General features: G+C 43.8%; 1 protein-coding gene across 1 annotated transcript in view; it reads left to right on the forward strand.

Annotated features, from left to right (window-relative positions):
* Nucleotides 1–3,974: 3,974 nt before the first annotated feature.
* The window catches only part of GTPBP4 (GTP binding protein 4), a 21,775-nt gene continuing 9,170 nt past the window's right edge, over nucleotides 3,975–16,579 (forward strand). Inside the window, exons 1-8 of the mRNA XM_042474165.1 lie at nucleotides 3,975–4,128; nucleotides 8,965–9,135; nucleotides 12,407–12,510; nucleotides 13,020–13,156; nucleotides 13,935–14,035; nucleotides 14,743–14,835; nucleotides 15,663–15,854; nucleotides 15,958–16,023. Of these exons, the coding sequence (XP_042330099.1) occupies nucleotides 4,081–4,128; nucleotides 8,965–9,135; nucleotides 12,407–12,510; nucleotides 13,020–13,156; nucleotides 13,935–14,035; nucleotides 14,743–14,835; nucleotides 15,663–15,854; nucleotides 15,958–16,023 (912 nt within the window). The 5' untranslated portion in view covers nucleotides 3,975–4,080. The remainder of the gene's footprint in view (nucleotides 4,129–8,964; nucleotides 9,136–12,406; nucleotides 12,511–13,019; nucleotides 13,157–13,934; nucleotides 14,036–14,742; nucleotides 14,836–15,662; nucleotides 15,855–15,957; nucleotides 16,024–16,579) is intronic.

Below are 16,579 nucleotides of genomic sequence, written 5' to 3' on the forward strand. Positions count from 1 at the left end.
TAGATTTTAGGAGAGCGGATTTCAGTAAACTTAGAGAAGTATTGAGGGCGATTCCATGGTCAGAAATACTAAAAGATAAAGGAGTTCAGGACGGATGGGACTTTCTCAAAAGGGAGATACTGAAGGCACAATTTCAAACAGTTCCAGTGAGAAAGAAAAACGGGAGGTGTCTCAAGAAACCAGGATGGATGACTAAGGAACTTTCAACTGAGCTGAGTTTGAAACGGAACATGTATAAGAAATGGAAAAAGGGGGAAATCACAAAAAAGGAATTCAAAGAAATAGCATGTGTAGGGATAAAGTCAGAAAAGCTAAAGCGCAGAATGAACTCAGGCTTGCTAGAGAGGTTAAGAACAATAAAAAGGGCTTTTTTGGATATGTCCGCAGCAAAAGGAAGAAGAAGGAAACGGTAGGGCCACTGCGTGGAGAAGATGGCAAAATGCTATCAGGAGACAGAGAAAAGGCAGAATTACTCAACACCTTCTTTGCCTCAGTCTTCTCAGAAAAGGAAAAGGGTGCTCAACCTGAGGATAATGGAGCAGAGGACAGAATAGGGGAATTTCAGCACAGAATAAGTAAAGAGATAGTAGAAGAACACCTTGTTAATCTAAATGATATTCAAGTCTCCGGGACCAGATGAACTCCATCCAAGGGTATTAAAAGAACTAGCAAATGTAATATCGGAGCCATTGGCAATAATCTTTGAAAACTCCTGCAAAACAGGAGAGATCCTAGCAGACTGGCGGAGGGCAAACGTTGTCCCCATCTTCAAAAAGGGGAAAAAAGAGGATCCCAACAATTATCGTCCAGTTAGTCTGACATCAGTACTAGGAAAGATTCTGGAGCAGATCATTAAACAGAGAGTCTGTGAACATCTAGAAGGCAATGCCATAATCACAAAAAGTCAACATGGGTTTCAGAGAAAGAAGTCATGCCAGACAAACCTAATCTCTTTCTTTGATAAAATTACCAGCTTGGTAGATAATAATAATAATAATAATAATAATAATAATAATAATAATAATATGTTTTATTTATAAACCGCTATTCCAAATAGATCATAGCGATGTACAAGAAAATTATATAACAGTACAAGAAAAATCTACAATTAAGATACACTGTATCTTCAGGCTAGCCCCTGATGACTCTGGGCCGGCCTGCTCTCTCCCTCAACGGCTGAAAGATGACAGTTATGGAGGGGGGCACTCTGTCTTCAGGCCAGCCTATGACATTCTTGCAAATAAGCTTATAAAATGTGGGCTAGACAAAGGAACTGTTAAATGGATCTGTAATTGGTTGACCGGCCGAAGCCAAAGGGTGCTCAACAATGGCTCCTTTTCATCCTGGAGAGAAGTGACCAGTGGGGTCCCACAGGGCTCTGTCCTGGGCCCAGTGCTATTCAACATCTTTATCAATGACCTGGATGACAGAATTGGGAGCATACTTATCAAATTTGCAGATGACACCAAATTAGGGGGAATAGCTAATACCCCAGAGGACAGGATCAAGATTCAAAATGACCTGAATAGACTAGAAAGCTGGGCCAAAGCTAACAAAATGAAATTCAACACAGAGAAATGTAAGGTATTGCACTTAGGGCGGAAAAATAAAATGCACAGATATAGGATTGGGGACACCTGGCTGAATGAAACTACGTGTGAAAGGGATCTAGGAGTCCAAGTAGACCACAAGTTGAACATGAGTGAACAGTGTGATGCGGCAGCTAAAAAGGCCAATGCTATTTTAGGCTGCATCAACAGAAGTATAGTGTCTAGATCAAGAGAAGTAATAGTGCCACTGTATTCTGCTTTGGTCAGGCCCCACCTAGAATATTGTGTCCAGTTCTGGGCACCACAATTCAAAAAGGACATTGAGAAACTGGAGCATGTCCAAAGGAGGGCGACAAAAATGGTGAAAGGTCTGGAAACCATGCCCTATGAAGAATGACTCAGGGAGCTGGGGATGTTTAGCCTGGAGAAAAGAAGGTTAAGAGGTGATATGATAGCCCTGTTTAAATATTTGAAAGGATGTCATATTGAAGAGGGAGCAAGCTTGTTTTCTGCTGCTCCAGAGAACAGGACCCGGAACAATGGATGCAAGCTACAGGAAAAGAGATTCCACCTGAACATTAGGAGGAACTTCCTGACAGTAAGGGCTGTTCGACAGTGGAACAAACTCCCTCGGAGGGTGATAGAGTCTCCTTCCTTGGAGGTCTTTAAACAGAGGCTGGATGGCCATCTGTCAGGGATGCTTTGATTTGGATTTCCTGCATGGCAGGGGGTTGGACTGGATGGCCCTAATGGTCTCTTCCAACTCTGCAATTCTATGATTCTATGCGCATACACATCTGTATATATTCGGAAAAAAAAAAAAAGGGTTGCCCTGAAAGTGAAGGGACCAGTGAAAGGAATTGGGGGGGGGGGCAGAACTGCATGATGAGATAGCGGCGGGGGGGGGGTTGTGGTGGTGAAACAGAGCAGAAGCAAAGTTGCATTCCACACCAGACCAATTCGGAGTGAAAGTGAAGTGAGCTTGGAAGCGATTTCTCTGAATTTGCTTGTTACCAATTTCACCAAAATGAGGGTTCACTTTGGAATCACTGCGGAAGCGCCATGGAAGGAACCCCCATAGAAAGGAATTACGTGTGATAATACATCACGTTATCGTGTGAATTTGCATAGTTGGACCTGCTGTTACGTTGGATCTGAGTTGCAAAGAGCTGTAAAAACCTCTGTGTGATGAACACCAGTATCTGCTGGATTCAGGCCCCTTCCCCACTGCTATTCCTGACTCCTTTTGTGCCATGTCTTTTCCAGAGTGTAAACCTGAGGGCAAGGAACCGTCAGATTAACAACCTGTAAACCTTTGTGGCTGAAGAGAAGGGTATCAATACTCTAAATAAATAAACAGACCAGTTTTTTAAAGGGGAGCAGCAAATGTGGTGTTAGTCAATGGGCTTCTTAGTCCTGCTCAAAATGGAGGACGTTTTGGAATCTCTTCTGGACGGAAGGTTGAAATGTAGGATGTGTCTTGGAAAAGGAGGATGGGTCACTGGGTGAGGGTGGCCAGGCATCCTCCTTTTCCAGGACACGTCCTACATCCCAGCCATCTGTTCAGGAGGGATTTCAAAGTGTCCTCCATTTTGAGCATGACTAAGGAGCTGGGAGTGTTTGAAGCTTTTATTTTATAACGCTCTACATATATATCTTTAATGTCCTACATTTTGAGGACACCTAAGGAGCATGAATATATTCATATCTGTCTAGACATAAGTTTTTAGCTTTTTTAAAAATAATAATGTCCTACATATATATCTTGAATGTCCTACATTTTGGGCACGGCTAAGGAGCATGGATAAAATAAAAGTGAAGAACATATATATGTATATAAATATGAATATATATGTGTGTGTTTTTAGCTCTTATTTGGTCATTTCCCTCTGACTGTCCTACGTTTTGTGGTGCCTTGTCCTCCTTTGCGGTGAGGAGGACATCCGCATTGGGTGGGTTTCATGGGGTCTGGAAAAAGAAAAGAAGGTGCATTCTTGGACTTCAACTCCCAGAAGCCCCAGCCAGCGTGGCCAACCGTTAGGAATTCTGGGAGTTGAAGTCCAATACCTCTGGCGCTAGCCCTAAACACTCTCCGCTTCCCATTTCCGCCACAAAGTAGGCAAGGCCTTAACCATAGAGAAGCGGACGGATAGAGCGTCGCTGCTATCGAGCGAGAATCAAAAGCCGGACTTCCTGTTGCCGGAAGTTCGGGCCGTGTATCATTCTAACTTTTCATACGTCTACGTTGAGTTCCTGTCATATTTTTGTATTTTAGGGGTAGAATATTAAGGGATTCTCCATTTCGCCCGCCAGAGGCACTTTTGCTTTGCCCTGAGATAAGCAAAGGGACAAGTGTTTTGAAAGCGGATGTAATTCTATTCGGTGGCTAAGTCTGTGCAACAGAGAAACCCGCGCGGGTTTACTTCCGGTCGTCTTCTCTCGCGAGAACTGACGAACCCGGAAGTCCCTCCTCTTCGCGCCGCTCTGTCTTTTCGAGCACAGCAAGGAGCCGGGCGCTACGTAGGCAGCCATGGCGCTCTACAACTTCAAGAAGATCATGGTGGTCCCGTCGGCCAAGGTGAGGAGGCTGAGCAGCGCCTGGCCTCGCGGGGAGCCCGCGCTCGAGGGGCGTGTGCGGCTGCGCCGTTTCCGTGGCAACGGCCCCGAGGGGGGAGACCACGTGTCATCGGGAGGGGCCCTCCGGCCCTTTGGGCCCAATGCTGAAGAAGGTCCAACGAGTGGCTGCTCAGGGGCAGGCCTTTATGTACTTCTATCTCTCTCTCTATAGAGAGAGATACACACACACACACTTGTATACTGACAATTGTATAACCCACATACACACACACACATATATATGTAATTAAAAAGGTAAAGGTAGTCCCTTGACATGAATGTCTAATAACCAACTGTAGGGGGCGGTACTCATCTCTGTTTGAGCTGAAGAGCCAACCTTGTCATTCATATGGTATGTATATGTGTGTGTGTGTATATACTGTATAGGCAATTACAAATGCGCACACACACACACAAGTATACATATATAATGGCAATTATATATATATATATATATATGTGTGCATATACTGGTAATTATATACATATATATACACACACACACACTCACGCTGGCAATTACATATTATATATACACACACACACTTGTCCCTCCATATTCACTAGGGTTAGGGGCACAAGACCCCCATGAATATGAAAAAACCACAGACAACAAAACCACCATGTTTTATCTGAGAGGGCACCTCTCTAGGAATCTCTGGGTCCTCCAGTGTAACTCTGTGATCCACATGTGACAGACACTGACCATAGAACTGTACTGGAGGAGCTGCAAATGCCTAGTGGAGGGTCCTCTCTAGGAATCTCTAGCGCCTTCAGTGCAACCTTTAATTAAAGTTGACTATAGAGTTGCAACCTATATATTCCTAGAGAGAACATATTAATCAAATCCATGAATAATCAAAGCCGCAAATATGGAGGGGTGTGTGTGTATACACACACACACTAGTAGCTATACACTCACACACACATATATATACAGTCATCCCTCCATATTTGTGGGGGGTTAGGAGAACAAGACCCCCATGAATATGGAAATTCGCAAATAGCACAAGACCCCACCCCCTTCCTTTGATGTCTGGGACAGCTGCAGTCAGCTGCCCCAAACACAGGAGGAGGTGTGCAGAGCCAGCAATTGCGCTGCCCATTGCCCTTGTTCTTTGCCTGGGAACTAGCTGATGTCTTGGACAGCTGCAGTCTGCTGTCCCAGGCAAAAGAGAAGGTGGGCGGAGGCAGTGCGCACGCTGCCCAGTCCCCTACTCCTGAGTCCCAGGCATAGGAGAAGGGGACTGGGCAGTATGTGCACCAGCTCTGCCCACCTTCTTTTTTGCCTTGAACTAGCTGGCCCCAGGCAAAGGAGAAAGAGGAGGGCAGTGTTCACATTGAGATCGTGAATAATCAAATTCATGAATCTCAAGTCCACGAATATGAAGGGACAGCTGTACTGGCAATAACATATGCACTCGTCCCTCCACATTTGCGGCTTTGACTTTTGCGAATTTGATTATTCACAGATTTGAGTATTATGTTCTCTCCAGGAATATCTAAGTCCTCCGGCGCAACGCTATGGTCAACTTTGACCAAAAGCTGCACTGAAGGAGCTAGAGGTTCCTAGAGAGAACCCTCCACTGAGCATTTGTAGCTCTTCCACCGCAATTCCATGGACAGTGCCTGGCAGACGATGTTGACCACTGAGTTGCACTGGAGGACCTAGAGGTTCCTAGAGAGGTGTTCTCTCAGGTAAAAACATAGTGGTTTTGTTTTGTGGTTTTCCCACATTCATGATGATCCTGTGCCCCTAACCCTAGCGAATGTGGAGGGATATACATATTTACTGGCAATTACGTGTGTGTACACACACACATATATACACACATGCACACACACATTATTGTGAGCCTTCAAGTCGTTCCCAACTTATGGCACAGACACACACATATAAATAGGCAAACCTATGGGGTTTTCTTGGCAGGATTTGTTCAGAGGAAGTTTGCCATTGCCTTCTTCTGAGGCTGAGAGCCTGTGACTTCCCTCAGTGGATTTCATGGCTGCGTAGAGAATTGAACTCTCATCTCCAAAACTCAAAACCATTACGCCTCGGTGGTTCTCTCTCTTTCACACACACACATACATACATACATACGCACACACATAATTGTAATAATAAAACATGAGGTGTATATATACATGCACACACATAGATATACGTTGTTATTGTTGTGTGCCATCAATTTGTTTTCGACTTATTATGGCTCTAAGGCGAAACTATCGTGGGGGTTTCTTGGCAAATTTCTTCAGAGGGGGTTTACCATTGTCATCCTCTGAGGCTGAGAGAGTGTGACTTGCCCAAGGAAACCCAGTGGGTTTACATGGCTGAGTGGGGATTCAAACCTTGTTCTCCAGAGTTATAGTCCAACACTCAAAGCGCTACACCACACTAGCTCTCTTACATATGTAATATTATTGCATATACCTATAGATAGATATAAAATATTACAGCATTATCTATAATAATCAATAATATTCTTTATCTACTGGTGTTACTGTTTTGTTAGTGCCTGATGGGGCAGAGGAATGGGAAGAGGGGTGTGATCAGTAAAGGGGACTGAAGAGAGAGTGGTTGAACGGGAAACAGCAGGAGGATGAGGAAAGGAAAGGGGGAAAGCAAAACAATTTGCATAAAGAAAAGGAAAAAGAACTGGGTGAAAGAACAGACGCACAAGAAAGACAAGATTGCAAAATGAAGGGCGTTTTGGGGTGTTATGACGTGACCTCCCTTACATGCCTTGAGGTTACCTTTTACCTCCCTTACAGAAGGTCCCTTGTCGGTGACACCTGCCCTGCTTCCACCTTTATACACTTTCCTTAAATGTATAAGGGCTGGGGCCCCAAGTGTCTTTCTCTTACAGGTTTAATATCTTAGGTAGCATGTTTGTCTGTGCCTATATGGTCTAGAATTCACTCAGGCAGAGGCTTCTGTTATAACAAATAGTACCTTTATTGAATAACAATTGGTAAGAAAGTAGGGCCCGTTACACACGGGCTTAAAAGTACGCGTTCCACATGGCCGCCACCATCCAAACGAGGCGGCATGGTTGTGACGTATTGGGGTCACAGCAGGGCACCTAGGGCGCCCTTTCCGCGACCCCGGAAGGAGCTCCATTTCAGAGCTCCTTCCTGGTTTGGTCAGCTGGGCGCAGCCTTCAGACGGCTGCACCCAGCGGACCAAACGGCCCCTTTCTCCTTCTCCCCACCGCCGCTTGAAGCCCCAAGGACACCCCTTTCCAGGCTGTGGGGAAGGGGCCTTTTGCCGCTTCCCCGCAGCCCGGAAAGCAGCGGATCGGGGCCTTTCCGGTGGGGAAAGGTGCGACTACAGGCCGCCCCAAAGGGCCGGTCTGTAACGCGCCTAGCTTAGGTAGAATAGTTCAAACATGGTATGGTTACTTTAATATAACAGCCTCAGGAATTTACTGTTTCATCTTTACAGTTTCCAATATGCTTTCTCTCACAGTCAATATCCTTATCTGACAGTATTGAGACCCTTCAAATCATTGACTCATAGAGTTGGAAAAGACCACAAGGGCCATCCAGTCCAACCCCATTCTGCCATGAAGGAACTCACAATCAAAGCATCCCCGACAGATGGCCATCCAGCCTTTGTTTAAAGGCCTCCAAAGAAGGAGACTCCACTATGTTCAGAGGGAGTGTGTCCAGGGTGCTTTGATTGTGAGTTCCTGCATGGCAGGGATTGGACTGGATGTCCCTTGTGGTCTCTTCCAGCTCTATGATTCTATTCTATGATTCCTTCTGAAGTCATATGGCAACCCCATACTTTCTAACTTCTCTTCCTAATTCCTTGCTTTGCCTTTATTGTGATGCCAGCACTTCTCTCCCTCCTGTATGTTTCCCATTGGTAGCACTAGACTTCCCCAGCAGCCTGCACAGAAACTAGTGAAGCTAACTAAGGAGAAACAGATCAACTCTTTGCCTGTTAGCATATTGCTTTTCTGGGCTTCATAGCACTGTAGGTGTGCATACAACAGGGCAGTTTTCATGGTGGGGATGTGAAAGGTTAAAGTCCTTTTCCTTGTTAGCTTTCCTCACCTGTTCTTCTTTGCTGCTCATCTGGTTGGCAGAAAACAGCTGAGAGCTGTAAGAGGGGAAGGGGATGTTGGAAATTCCTGCTGCTCAGCCCTTTCTCAGTAAGTTTTGTGTACTTGCGGGGAACTTGACAAACTGCTTGGAAGTAGGTTACACATCTGGGCCATAGGTTGCTTGCCCCTGTTGCCATTGCTTGCTTGTTCCTCTCATTGTAGAAATGCATGACATAAATACTTTCATAGTATTTCTTCCTGACAAGAATCTGTCCATTGCTTATTTCACTTTTATCTTGCAACATATAGTGACATAGTTTAAGGTGATTGTTATCTTGGAGTGTCAGGGATAAATGAAGGACAGGGTTGGGAAGCAGCATTGACTTCCCATGGCACATTGGAGGACTGCATCACCATTATTGAATTAGGGGAGCTTTAACTGTGTTTAAGATAATGGTATAATTGTCTTGGGACATGGAGGGGATATGTTTGGGTTTTGAAAGCACAATTGCGGTAACCATAAATGTTGAGAAATTACTGTCCATTTAAGCATAACTTGAATTCATTTCCCAGTGGCAAGCAACTCACACTGAAAAAATGTCATGTCTATACTGCAAATAAGACACACTTCTCAGTAGCACACATTGCCCTTTCATACTAGAGTTGTGAAGTTTTTACTCTCTTGTTTCATTGTCTTGATTGGTGATGTGAAAATACTATTTATGCTGCTTATTCTTCAATTGCAGGACTTCATCGATCTCACATTGTCCAAGACACAGCGAAAAACTCCTACAGTAATTCATAAGCATTACCAAATTCACCGCATTCGCCATTTCTACATGAGAAAAGTAAAATATACTCAACAAAATTACCATGACAGACTCACTCAGATCATAATGGATTTCCCAAAGCTAGATGTAAGTGACTTTGGTAGTTGGCAATGGAACAGAAAGTATTGTTTTAAGCCCAGGCTTGTACTCTGTGAATAACTTGGATTTTTCTTCTTTTTGCTAATATATATATATGGTTTTGTGGAATCTGCTTTCTTTTGCAAAATTGCTATTAACTGTTTTCTAATATTGTTCATGTTGATAACACTTTTTGAAATGAAAGTGTTAAAGTTCACTACAGGATAGGAGGGAGCATGTGACCATGCAGATGCTGTAGGACTGCAACATCCATTAACCCTAGGTGGCCAATGGTTGAGCTATGACAAGAATTCAACAATATCTGTACTGCTATACATTCCTCACATCTGCTATGTTAAGAAGCAAGACACAGCAAGTCAAACACTTTTTAAGAAGAAACTATAATGTAGAGTTTTGGGTGGTATATTGTGAAAAGCGCAAACCCAGTTGTTAGTCAAACTTATAGAAGACGCATTGAGTCACCACTTACATAAACAAATTTACTAATTTAGTCTGTGTTTATTGGGAGACAACTGACAAATACCAGGTACTCTAAGCTATATTTCAGAAGAAGGAACTCGCAAAACCATCTTTTAATATGCCTAGCCTAAGAAAACCCTATGAAATTGATGGGATCACCATAAGTCAACTTGAAGGCACATACACACGCTTTGGATTTAGGCTGTATTCTACTATTGACTTACCAAGATTAGCATTGATCTGTTTTAAAAGTCTGTTATTCAGTATGTCTACTGTTGATAGTTTAAGAGTGTAAGCAAATGTGCATGCTTAGAGTTTTATATTTTCATCCTTCTGTGTATGGAACCATCCTGTCCATGGATTGCAAAATGCACCTGAGCCATTCATCCTCCTGGCCATGACTTGCTCAAAGAGAACATCAGATAGAGCAAGAGTTAAAAGTCAGGGAGAACAAGTGCTTCTTTTTTCAGTACTTTATTCATATAAAAACTGTTCACCAGTTTTGCTTTGTTTCTACTAAACCAGCGGTAGGCAACCTTTATGAGCCGGGGGCCGCGGGTGCTGGTCCCTCAGACAACTGGGGGTCCAGAAACCGGGGGGGAGCTTCCACCCCCGGGGGCGGGCAGTGTGCCGGGGGTGGAGCTTCCACCCTCCCGGGGGCGGGGTTTCTCTGCTCCCTTCCCGACCTCCAGCTGTCCGAGAGACAGCTAGAAAGTGGGGGGGGGGGGAATTGGGAGAGGGGTTTGACAGGCGTGCGGCTGCTCCTCCTGCCCTTCCTTGGCAGCTGCCTCTCAGAGACAGCTGGGGACCAGTAAGGGCCCGTGAGGGGCAGGAGCAACAGTTGCGTGGCCCCTGTTCCTTTCCTCGGGGCTTTGCCAGGCCTGAGGTGTCCTCCGAAGGACACCTCAGGTCTGCCGAAGCCTCACGGGGAGGAGGAGGAGGCCGGTGGCCCCTGCTCCTTTCCTCAGGGCTTCACCAGGCCTGAGGTGTCCTCCGAAGGACACCTCAGGTCTGCCGAAGCCCCGCGGGGAGGAGGAGGTGTGTGCCCGCCCTCTCCTCCTCGGTCCCTTCCTTTGGACGAACGGGCTCCAAGGGGCCCTTTCGGCCGAAGGGGAGGGCTTGGGCACCCATCCCAGGCCCTTCCCTTCGGCTCTTCCCTTCAGCCAAAAGGGCTCCAAGGGGCCCTTTCAGCCGAAGGGAAGGACTTGGGCAGGCTGCCTCCTGGGCTCCTCCATGGCCCTTGCAGCCCCAGGCCTCTCTCCGGAGGGAGGCCTGGGGCTGCATGGCCTCCTACAGGCCCGCTGCGGCCCCTGGAGCCCTGCTGGAGGGCTACGGCGACCGCAGCGGGGCTCCTCCACACTGAACATGAGTTCACATGGCTGTGCATATTGAACATGTCAAGGTGGTTTCACAAGAAGTGATTTGCCCTTGGGTTCAACTACTTCTCAGAAGTGTGTACTTGGTCAAGGGACTGTGGTTTTTCTTCACTGCGCATGAGTTTGTAAAAATCACAGCAACTTACATTGGCTGTGCCTCAGAGGCTTGCTGATATCACTATCATAATCATCGCTATAATTGTCCAAGAAAGGCAGATCGTTAGCATTCAAAGCCCATGATGCGGCCCGGGCTGCGCGCGCAAGGAAAGAGGAGCCTGTCCCCTTTGGCCAGCTGGCCAATGGCTGGCTGGCCAAAGGGGACGAGCTCCTCCATCCTAGCCCTGCACGCGGGCGGGAAAGCCCCACCGCGGGCGGTGCGGCAGCAGCACCGCTGCCCAGGAGGAGGAGGGCGGCGCTGCCCAGGAGGAGGAGGTGGGTTGGTGGCCAGCTGCCTGCATTAGGGATATGGCATCCCTAAGCGGCGGCGGCGGCGGCGGCAGGACCGGGCTGGGGCCGGTCCTGCTGCCTTGCCGGGCCAGATCCGGCCCATGGGCTGGGGGTTGCCGACCCCTGTACTAAACAGTTGCCACACTCATAGCCTGGGATTCAGAGAGCTGCCTTTGTTCTAATAGAGGGCTTGTATTAACCTAGTGCATACATTTAACTATCACCCACTGAACAGCAGACCCACATACCACATTACATAGTGTTCTTTGGATTTTCCCCTGCATCATAAACAGTTGATTACAGTGGTACCCCGGGATACGAATTGATCGCGTTACGAAATTTCCGGGATACGAAAAAGTTAGATTGGAAAAAACTGTTCCGGGATACGATGTTTTTTTCGGGTTACGAAAATTATTTCGGCGCGAAATTCAAACGCAAAGCGCGGCTAGCGGCTTTCCAGCGGCTTTTCGGGTTGCGAAATTACTCGGGTTACGAACGGAGCCGCGGAACGAATTAATTTCGTAACCCGAGGTAGCACTGTACATGGAATGCAGTTGGAAGAAGAACAGGTCAGACTCCCTACTAATAATAAATAATAAAAAAAATTATATCCTTCCTCTCCCTATGGATTGAGTTAGGTTACAATACATTTCAATAAAATACAGAAATATACAGAATACAAATTATAAAACAAAACCAACCCTACATAATCCTCTAACACTCCCTCATAAACAAAAACAATAGCAATAAATATAGAGATTAAAAATAGTTAGAACACTTAAGACTCACAGAACTAGTTTTATAACTCTTCTAGCCCTGGCCATACTACTCAGTGATCAAGCTCCTAGGAAAATTGCTGTGGAGGAATTATATCAAAGATTAGTACGTACTGTATATGTGTGTGTGTGTGTATTGTATTTGATTGATGTGGATAAAACACCAAATATACATTTGTATTTTCTGTTTTTTCTCCTCAGGACATTCATCCATTTTATGCTGATTTGATGAACGTTCTTTATGACAAAGATCATTACAAGTTGGCTTTGGGACAAATTAATATTGCTAAAAATCTGATTGACAAGTAAGAATGCAGTTTTTTCTTCATATGGAAACATCCTTGTTTGGAATCCTATTGAGGCACTATGTTAACTAAAAAAATCACAAGAGGTTGTGCTTTCTCAGGGATGGTGTCTGCATGGTCCCTAGTTCAGCCACTTTTACCACAAGCACATTTACAGCCCTCTTACTTACTTTTGGGTTGGTGGGTGTGGAGCTACTCTTGCTATTGCACAACAGGTGAGGTATGGTGTCCAATTGTACCTCTCTGAGATCCAGCACAACTAGCCTGATGCCTATGCACACTACACTAAAAATGATATAGGCTCTTGTGTAAGCATTCTTTAGGAGTTCCTCTTTATTAAGGGACTCCTTCATAATATGGAAGAACACTTGAATTTCCCCCCAGAAATGACTCCTTTCTCTCCCTGCTAAAGCCTCATCCCTTGTGCTCAGATACTTGTGGTTGAGGGAGAAATACAAGCTTAACATTTTTTAGCAATCTGAATTTTGACATATGTCTTTGCAATGCAGTGTTGCCAAAGATTATGTACGACTGATGAAATATGGGGATTCTCTTTACCGATGCAAACAGTTGAAGCGTGCAGCATTGGGACGGATGTGTACGATAATCAAAAGACAGAAACAGAGTCTGGAATACTTAGAACAAGGTGGAGTATATCTGATATAGCAATAGAAGGGTTGATGTTGTTACTATTATTTTGCCTTTCAAGAAAATTGGACTGATATATGAAGCCATCCTCCTCCTTTATTTCATTTTCACAACAGTTGTTGATTAGGCTGAGAGACAGTGATTGGCCCAAGATTACCCATACAGCATCATAGATAAGCCAGTGTCACCCTGCTTCTACTTTTATACAATCTGCTGGATCACACTGAACTTTTGGTACCCACCTATTCTCTTTCCTTTTTTCTGTCTCCAACTAAGCAAGTGCCTAGTCATGATGGAGGCAATTGCACCACTGTGAAAAAGCTTATTGCAGGGAAGGTGAAAGCAGGAATGTAGACTAGATGGAAATTGTTATAGTTTGATGGCAATCGGACGCAGGAGTCCCGGGACAATCTCGTCCACAGTGTCCAAGTTTTATCCAAATGATGTTCTTAACAAAGAAAGTTAGAAACTAGATTTTTAAAAGGATGAAAGTCAGATGTGTCAAGATATTTAATTCATTTAGGATATTTCCACTCTGAAAAATCAGCAGGAAATTACAGAGACAACAAAGTTGGTACATAAATCAGAGAACCAATGAGACAAAATAGGCTTTTAACCAAGAAGACATCTTCATAGATTGTTATGTGTCAGTGGTGCAAAATTAGTTGTATCGCCATTATTATTAATATGATTGATACATGACTTCTGCTGTGCAGAAATACTGTGGCTTTGTGTGTTTCCATCTGTAAATGTTCTTTAAAAATGTTTTCTGGCAGTGCGTCAGCATCTATCCCGATTGCCAACGATTGATCCTAACACAAGGACGCTTTTATTGTGTGGATACCCAAATGTTGGAAAATCCAGCTTTATAAATAAGGTTTGTGGACTTGTTTGTTGCTTCAAAGCCAAGGAAAATTACAAAGTGACCATAAGCATTTGTACTAAAAAAAAAAATCCTGCAGACTTTAGTGAGAGTTACTTCCTACTTAAATATATTTACGATTACAGTCTTAGTTGAATTGAATCCAATGGGCAAATGGGTATCTTAAATGTTTCAGCTGCTTAAAGGGATTCTGAGGAGTGAAACAGACCATCCTGAAGGGGTGGCCTGAAGCTGCACCTGAGAAAGATGGATTGGGTCCACAGCAGCCGTACGCCACAGCCCCAGTCCACCTTTTTGCCACCCCAAAAAAGAAGCAGCAAATAGCCGCTCTTTTTTGCACTAGCAAAAAGCCTGTTTTTCTGTCCACCTGTGAACAGAAGCCAGCCTCCGGGCAGCTTCAAATCGTGCCCCGTCAAACACAATGTTCTGAAGCCACCTGGATGGTGGCGCAAAGGGGTGGTCTGTTTTGCCCCTAAAATATATCTTTAGTTTCCATATTATGTTCTAAGCTTTATGAAAGAGAATATCTTTCCCTGTCTTTTCTGCACCTGTTGCTCCATAAAAGAAATGTGTTTAAACCATACTGGCTTTGAAACACTTCTCATTTAAGCTGACCAATTTAATTCTAACAGTATGTCTTCTGAAAAAAGGAATTTTCTAAGTGGATAGACAGTAATTTGGAGATGGTTTTTCTTTTTAAGGTGACAAGGGCAGATGTAGAAGTTCAACCATATGCCTTCACCACAAAATCTCTCTTTGTGGGACACATGGATTACAAATATCTGCGCTGGCAGGTAAGACTTTTATCTGAAGCAATTAGTTGGGAAAAAATTTATGTTTTCAGAGGAATCCAATGAATAGTATTTTGTAGTCTAAACTACAGATGTTCTCTGGACTAACAGTGTTGGGATTTTGATATGGGATGGTGTGGTACACACTGCATAATGTGTTTAGCTCTGAAGACATTGTGTGCCTGTAAACCCTGTACACCAGTATTGGAAACATGTTGCTGTTCAAAGCTTTTAGCCCTTGAAGGATTGTTGATGCTAGAAGCAACCTGTTAATATAGCTACCCAGTTACTTCAGCTATATAGCCTTGTTGTCTATAAATTCATGCATCTTTTGTGTACCGTTATCTTTAAAAAAGCATAAAATCCTTCACTGAAACAGCAGTGTCTTCAAAATAGTACAGTGTGGTTGAGAATAGTACCTTGGAGACATTCACTAGATTCTGAAGAGCAATACATATAAGATTTCTTGCTTCATTTCCTTCAGCTGAAAGTATACATTGGCTATTGCTAAACATCTTATGCTTTGTCCACTTACTAGGAAGTTGGTCCCATTAAATTCAGTAGGACTTTTCACAGATAATTGTACACAGGAATGGAGCCATTAATGCTATAGTACCTGGCTGTAGGAGCAAGGAATTAATTCATTTTAGCACTCCTGTTTTTAAGTTGGGATGGAACAGATATTTGGCTTGAAAGCTGCACAGTAAATGCCCCTGATTTGTTGGAGATCTGCAGATGGTGCTATATATTTTCCCAGATCATGTCCTTATCTGTTACTTGTCAACATATGTGAGCTCAAAAGACTTTAATTTATCCTGTCTTTATCCTAGGTAGTAGATACCCCTGGTATTTTGGATCATCCCCTGGAAGAGAGAAACACCATTGAGATGCAGGCAATAACAGCACTTGCCCATCTTCGTGCAGCTGTACTGTATGTCATGGATATATCTGAACAGTGTGGGCACAGTTTGGAGGAGCAACTTGAACTCTTTGGGAATATTAAGCCATTATTTGCAAACAAGGTGAGTGGGATTTTATCATTTCATTTAAGTAATTTTAATTTGATATAAAATCTGAGCTAGATACTTAGTTCCATATTTGTTTTTTCTTTCTTTCCATTTTTAGCCTCTAATAATAGTAGCAAATAAATGTGATGTGAAGAGGATTTCTGAACTTTCTGAGGAAAATCAGGTATGACGTTTTCACAAGAACAGACAGGAACATATAAGTATTTCTATTTCACTATTAAAAACATATGTCTAGTGATTGCATTGTGCAAGAATGGATGCATTCCCAGCTGCTATTGCAGTCTAAGCATGCACTCAGGTCAGCTTCCACACAATAACTAGAAGTTTATCCTTATTTGAAAATTTTCTCACTTCTCATATTTGGATTTGGTGAGAACTTGCTTTTTCTATCAGTCTTTGGCATACATACTGCATATTTTGAGCAAAATATGGAATAGAATATCCCATCTTGTCTAGTGAACAGTGTGTTTTAGACTGCATGCACCAATTTTCAACTTTTGGATTATAGCGGAAATACTCCTAAAACTTTTGATAAATGTGTGGATTATTAAATAGTTACACAACAGAACACACACAGAGCTTGTGTGCTGGTCTGCACATGTGGAGTTTATTTCATGTTGGCTGCTAGCCATTTTAGTGGACCCTTTGTGATGTCCACTCTATGAACGTCATTTAAAAATTCTTGTAGGAATAAATACTAAAAGTGTTATTGTTGTATT

The sequence above is a fragment of the Sceloporus undulatus genome, chromosome 6, assembly GCF_019175285.1.
Source record: "Sceloporus undulatus isolate JIND9_A2432 ecotype Alabama chromosome 6, SceUnd_v1.1, whole genome shotgun sequence".
NCBI classification, from domain to species: domain Eukaryota; kingdom Metazoa; phylum Chordata; class Lepidosauria; order Squamata; family Phrynosomatidae; genus Sceloporus; species Sceloporus undulatus.